The 6,789-nt window shown below is 42.9% G+C and overlaps 1 protein-coding gene and 3 non-coding genes across 4 annotated transcripts; 1 reads left to right on the top strand and 3 right to left on the bottom strand.

Annotated features, from left to right (window-relative positions):
• Positions 1–2,598, top strand: LOC117472794 (E3 ubiquitin/ISG15 ligase TRIM25-like). The gene has a single exon (XM_034118198.1). The coding sequence runs from the start codon at positions 81–83 to the stop codon at positions 1,743–1,745; it is 1,665 nt and encodes a 554-aa protein (XP_033974089.1). The 5' UTR covers positions 1–80; the 3' UTR covers positions 1,746–2,598.
• Positions 2,599–3,733: 1,135 nt separating this feature from the next.
• Positions 3,734–3,834, bottom strand: LOC117473263. Its single transcript, XR_004555011.1, has one exon. It is a non-coding gene; the product is annotated as a small nucleolar RNA U13 (small nucleolar RNA).
• Positions 3,835–5,774: 1,940 nt separating this feature from the next.
• LOC117473264 lies at positions 5,775–5,874 on the bottom strand. Its single transcript, XR_004555012.1, has one exon. It is a non-coding gene; the product is annotated as a small nucleolar RNA U13 (small nucleolar RNA).
• An 815-nt stretch (positions 5,875–6,689) lies between these two features.
• On the bottom strand, positions 6,690–6,789 carry LOC117473265. Its single transcript, XR_004555013.1, has one exon. It is a non-coding gene; the product is annotated as a small nucleolar RNA U13 (small nucleolar RNA).

The raw sequence follows: 6,789 nt of genomic DNA on the forward strand, positions 1-6,789 counted from the left end.
ACCGCCCACACACAGCAGCTGTCACTAGTTTCAGCTCTCAGGAAGTGAAACTCAGACACTCGCTGCCACTGAGAGGGGAAATGGCGCAGAAAGGAGGTCAGCTGGACCGGGAAACCTTCTCTTGTTCCATCTGTCTGGGTCTACTGAAGGATCCGGTGACCACTCCCTGTGGACACAGCTACTGCATGAAGTGTATTAAAGGCTTCTGGGACGGAGAGGATGAGAAGAAGATCCACAGCTGCCCTCAGTGTAGGCAGAGCTTCACACCGAGGCCTGTCCTGCTGAAAAACACCAAGTTAGCAGCTTTAGTGGAGGAGCTGAAGAAGACTGGACCCCCACCTGCTCCTGCTGATCTCTGCTATGCTGGAGCTGAATATGTGGCCTGTGATGTCTGCACTGGGAGGAAACGGAGAGCCTGTAAGTCCTGCCTCGTGTGTCTGGCCTCTTACTGTGACCAACACCTCCAGCCTCACTATGACGCAGCTACATTTAAAAAACACAAGCTAGTGGAGCCCTCCAAGAAGCTCCAGGAGAACATCTGCTCTCGTCACGACGAGGTGATGAAGATGTTCTGCCGCACTGATCAGCAGTGTATCTGTTATCTCTGCTCTGTGGACGAACACAAAGGCCACGACACGGTGTCAGCTGCAGCAGAGAGGACTGAGAGGCAGAGAGAGCTGGAGGGGAGTCGACTAAACATCCAGCAGAGAATCCAGGACGGAGAGAAGGAGGTGAAGCGGCTTCAGCAGGAGGTGGAGGCCGTCAATGGCTCTGCTGATAAAGCAGTGGAGCACAGTGAGAAGATGTTGACTGAGCTGATCCGTCTCATGAAGAAGAGAAGCTCTGATGTGAAGCAGCAGGTCAGATCCCAGCAGAAGAGAGAAGTGAGTCGAGTCAGAGAGCTTCAGGAGAAGCTGGAGCAGGAGATCTCTGAGCTGAAGAGGAAAGACGCTGAGCTGAAGCTGCTGTCTCACACAGAGGATCACAACCAGTTTCTGCACAGCTACCCCTCACTGTCAGCCCTCAGTGAACCTACACACTCATCCAGCATCAACATCCGTCCTCTGAGCTACTTTGAGGACGTGACGGCGGCCCTGTCAGCAGTCAGAGACAAACTACAGGACGTCCTGAGAGAGGGATGGACAAACTTCTCACCGACTGAAGTGGAGGTTTTTCTGTCAGCAGCAGAGCCCACCACCAGAGCTGGGTTCTTAACATATTCACAGGAGATCACTCTGGATCCAAACACAGCATACACACAGCTGTTATTATCTGAGGGGAGCAGAAAAGCAACATTCATGATACAACCACAGTCTTATTCTAGTCACCCAGACAGATTCACTAAGTGTCCTCAGGTCCTGAGTAGAGAGAGTCTGACTGGACGTTGTTACTGGGAGGTGGAGCGGAGAGGGGGAGCAGTTTGTGTAGCAGTCGCATACAAGAATATCATCAGAGCAGGGGGGGGAAGTTTATTTGGATACAATGACAAATGTTGGTCCTTAGAGTGTGACCAAAACAGTTATTCATTTCGTTACAACAGTATCAGCACTCCCGTCTCAGGTCCTCTGTCCTCCAGAGTAGGAGTGTACCTGGATCACAGAGCAGGTGTTCTGTCCTTCTACAGCGTCTCTGAAACCATGACTCTCCTCCACAGAGTCCAGACCACATTCACTCAGCCGCTACATGCTGGAGTCCGTCTTTGTTGTGATGATGGAAACACTGCTGAGCTTTGTAAACTGAAATAGCCTGAAGTCGTTGGAGGAACTCTTCTACTTCTTAAAGTCACCGTGTGTCCATCAGAGCTGATTGTCCATGTCTTCACTGTGCAGAGATCAGCTGTCAATCAAACATGATGGGATGTGCTTCAACATCTTCTCATGAGTTGTTCCTGTAGATGTTGGACTTTCTTCCGGCTCCTTCCTGTGTCTGTGTAGCCATGGAGGCTGTCACTGCTCAGGAGGATCCTTGTTCACCTGAACTGATATGAAAACTTTGCTCTAAATATGTGTTGGATATTTCTTTTGATTCATGTTGTTGTTTCTCTTGTAACGCACAAGTCTTCAGAGAGAAAGCAGCTTCTTTTATTCTACACATTTTATTCTGACCACTTTCTAAAACAACAGAGACATTTATAATCACATGTATTATTCTGACAGATTAAATGTTATTGTTGCCCAAATTAACTACACATGAGTTCCCAGATGGTTATAACACTTATTTCATCATAACATGTTTATTTAAAATGATATTACTGACTGTCATGATCATAATCAATAAATACATCATTTATTATTCTCCTGTAAATAGCTTAGAGTCTTTGCTCGGGAAATAAAATGTTTTTTTTTTGCACACTAATTGTTGTTGTTGTTAACCAAATAGAAATTGGGTACTCTGATGTTTTATAGAACATAACTTATCATGATAATAATCAATAAGGAAATCATGTATGATTCTGTTTGAAATAGCTGAGATGAAACACATGTATGGTGTGGATAAAGTGAAAGTGATCATGAAATCATTGAACAGACTTTACTGATGGGATGTGTGATCAAATGAAATGTTTGGATCATTAATAAAGGTTTGTCTTTCAAAAACAAACAGGATGTTCTTCTTGTATTGTGTCCAAGGTGCCATACGGAGCTGATGGAGAACATGTGGAAGTGATCTGAGACTAATGAAGCTCAGCGCAAGTTCAACCAGGAAGACCTTCTTTACTCATTCATTTACTATTTACATGTTACTACTCTCTCTCCTCTCAATAAGGAGGCGCAGTGGGTTAGTGCACTGGTCTTCGAATCAGGGGATAGCAAGTTTGAGTCCCACTGCAGTCAGCATGTCGTTGTGTCCCTGAAGACACTTCACCCCAAATTGCTCCTGTGGGGATTGCCCACAGTACTGAATGTATGTAAGTCACTTTGGATAAAAGTGTCTAACAGGTAACATGTAATGTGATGTAATAAGTGATCGGGGGCGTCACTCCCCAGCTTAACCAATCACTTCGCTCTATTCTCACAAGCCTATCATAGCGCTCCGCTAACCCTTTTAAATCTGCTCTCCCCCCTCTGACAGCTGTCATTCCAGGTGACTCAACGCAACCCTCCTCCACCCCTTTTCACCTCCTGTCCCTCTGAATCCAGGGTCAAGCTAAGCCCCTCCCCTTCAGACCGACCCCAACTATCCATTCACCACCACCAGTGTCTAGACCCCGGGGGATCGGTTCTCCCCTCCCGAATGATACTCCTGCACAACGGGGCCTAATCGCCAAAACTCCATTACATTCATTTGTGTATTCCTGGCAATATATATGTATTCTTACATCAAAACCGTCTCTCCTGATTGGATAACTGAGTTTCCTCCTGAAACAAAGCAGTGTTCATCATCACAGTGGGTGTTTCTCAATGTCGTGTAAAGCTGCTCCAGAGCCACTATTTCAAGCATACTACGTCGTTCTAGAACCGCCACTGGGTATGAGGCATGGCTAGAATACATGATCTGTTTGGTATTTTGAGTAAAACACTTCATAGACATGTTTTTATATATCTGAGACCTGTAATATATGCCTACAAATAGTAGGAGACCTTTCATGTACACATAACTTTCCACGGAAACTCAAATCAGTGTTTTCTTATTTCTCAGTGACAAGGTGCTCGACATGGATCACCTGGATGAAATGATGACATTACATTTAGTTTCTAACACTAGCAGTTTGCTGTTGTTGTGACTCCTGGGTCAGGATCAGAAGGGCTGAGGCGCAGAGCGTAACAAGGGGAGGGCTGCACCTGTCACGGATGGACCATGAACGCACCATTCATCACTTTCATGAACCAGAAAGATCACACTGTGAACCTGCCCTGAGGCTCTCTGTCCCTCCTCTCCAGCTCTCTGACTGACGGTGTCACAATCTAATACTCTACATTTCATATTCATGTACCTGTCATCTCCACACAGACAAAACAATATAGACTAAGCCTTTGTGTTTGTAGATGTATTAAACAGCTAAGTGAACTGTGCAGTTTATTGCATTGTTTTCATGCATTGATTATAATAATAAATATCCATCAAATATGTCACTTAAAGATCGTCAGGGCCAGGGCAGTGGTACAAACAGTACTCAGATCTGCTACAGGTAAAAGTCCTGCATTCAAAATTGTACTTAAGTAAAAGTACATTAGTATTGACTTCAAAATACTGCACAATATCCCATTTATTTTATTATTATTTCAGCAATTGAAAATTAAAGATGTTATCGATATGTTCTAAAGCAGGGGTTTTCAAAGTGTGGGAAGGTGAGCCTCCCCTCAGAGAACATAAGAACAGCCGCGCCCCCCCTCCCAATTATTATTGCTATAATTATTATTATTGTTGTTGTTGCTATAATTGCATTTCAAAGAGGTCCAGTAAGATAAAATGAAGACTGTTTCTCTCCTCTTGTCTCGTCTCTGTGTGTGTGTTTGAATCTATCGTGCTGACTCACTGACTGCACCGATTTGATTGGCTGAGTAGCGTCACCTCCTTAAAACATTAAACAATAACTTTTTTAAACCTTTTTATTTTTATGTTTTAAACATATTGTATACAACTCCCCCACTACTTGGACTATTCCTTGCACCCCTCTAGAATAAGCCCGAATGGTCTCAACCATATTGCATCAGTAACGTGCACTTTGTTGTTATAATCGCAAGGACAGTGGTAGCGATCAGAAAATTGAGTGTTGTTCAGTTTGTGTGTTGTGGAACATGCGTGTGCGTGCACGAAAATATACCACACACCCAATTACAATTGCATGTTCAATTCACTACCTTGGAAGTTAATAAAGTTGTTAAAGTTGGAACAGCCTGTGGACAGCCGTTCTTCCTTGCATGTCAGTCGCCGACACCTTCTTACAGAGGACAGGCACATCTAGCTGCAGCACGACCCGTATATTTTCGCACGCCGTGTTCTCAACACATATTTTTTAAACATTTTGTACATTTTCAACATCGTGGATACATCCTTATATGCTCCCGGCAACACACTGCACGTCAACTTTGCCTCCTTATTACACTCACCCCTACTTTAGTGGGAACAATGAGTCTGCGTCTTTGATGCACACAGGAATAAACGCAGATTATCCTCTGGCTGCAGCCTTGACCGGCACTTGCTTTTGATCAAAGTCAATGCGGAAAACCCGCACTCACACAGGTAGGTGGAGGTGAAGGGAATGAGCACTTTTACAGCCTTTTTGGCGAGGTGGGGGAACTCGGTCTCCACAGACAGCCAAAAGTGTGCAAGTGTCACTTCACTCGTCTTTTTCTCGTTGTTTTTTTTCTCACGCTGCGCCTCCCCTGAAGCTCTCTGGCGCCCCCCAGGGGAGGCGCGCCTCACACTTTGAAAACCGCTGTTCTAAAGGGTACTGAAATAAGAAATCATGTATTGAGGTAGGTATGACATAAACTTTATGTCATAAAGGGTGGTTAGGAAAAATGCATTACGTCTATCGCTACATATTAATTACATATTGTTTTTAATAGTTTACATAATAATGACCCGTATTCTGATAGTTCGTTATTAACTATAGCCTAAAACTTTAAATAAGTTATTGATCATTTTGCAGAGCTGGAATGAAAACGATATCAAAATGTGAAATTAGTTGCCCTGCTATAATAGTATTTCAAACCATATATTTTAAAAAGGGAACCATTTTAAAATTATTTTCACCGGACAAAGATATGTTATCATCCAAGTTTTCATCGACATTGACTAACAGTTTGCTGTGTATGTGACTCCTGGTTCAGGATCAGAAGGGCTGAGGCGCAGTGCGTAACAAGGTTGGGCTGCACCCGTCACGGATGGACCGTGAGATCACCAATCATCACACTCATGAACCAGAAAGATCACACTGTGAACCTGCCCTGAGGCTCTCTGTCCCTCCTCTCCAGCTCTCTGACTGACGGTGTCACAATCTAATACTCTACATTTCATATTCATGTACCTGTCATCTCCACACAGACAAAACAATATAGACTTAAGCCTTTGTGTTTGTAGATGTATTAAACAGCTAAGTGAACTGTGCAGTTTATTGCATTGTTTTCATGCATTGATTATAATAATAAATATCCATCAAATATGTCACTTAAAGATCGTCAGGGCCAGGGCAGTGGTACAAACAGTACTCAGATCTGCTACAGGTAAAAGTCCTGCATTCAAAATTGTACTTAAGTAAAAGTACATTAGTATTGACTTCAAAATACTGCACAATATCCCATTTATTTTATTATTATTTCAGCAATTGAAAATTAAAGATGTTATCGATATGTTCTAAAGGGTACTGAAATAAGAAATCATGTATTGAGGTAGGTATGACATAAACTTTATGTCATAAAGGGTGGTTAGGAAAAATGCATTACGTCTATCGCTACATATTAATTACATATTGTTTTTAATAGTTTACATAATAATGACCCGTATTCTGATAGTTCGTTATTAACTATAGCCTAAAACTTTAAATAAGTTATTGATCATTTTGCAGAGCTGGAATGAAAACGACATCAAAATGTGAAATTAGTTGCCCTGCTATAATAGTATTTCAAACCATATATTTTAAAAAGGGAACCATTTTAAAATTATTTTCACCGGACAAAAATATGTTATCATCCAAGTTTTCATCGACATTGACTAACAGTTTGCTGTGTATGTGACTCCTGGTTCAGGATCAGAAGGGCTGAGGCGCAGTGCGTAACAAGGTTGGGCTGCACCCGTCACGGATGGACCGTGAGATCACCAATCATCACACTCATGAACCAGAAAGAT

Source organism: Trematomus bernacchii, unplaced genomic scaffold, assembly GCF_902827165.1.
Source record: "Trematomus bernacchii unplaced genomic scaffold, fTreBer1.1, whole genome shotgun sequence".
Taxonomy (NCBI): Eukaryota; Metazoa; Chordata; class Actinopteri; order Perciformes; family Nototheniidae; genus Trematomus; species Trematomus bernacchii.

Coding starts and splice junctions, on each gene's coding strand:
- LOC117472794 (XM_034118198.1), top strand. CDS start 81: ATGGCGCAGAAAGGAGGTCAGCTGGACCGGGAAACCTTCTCTTGTTCC.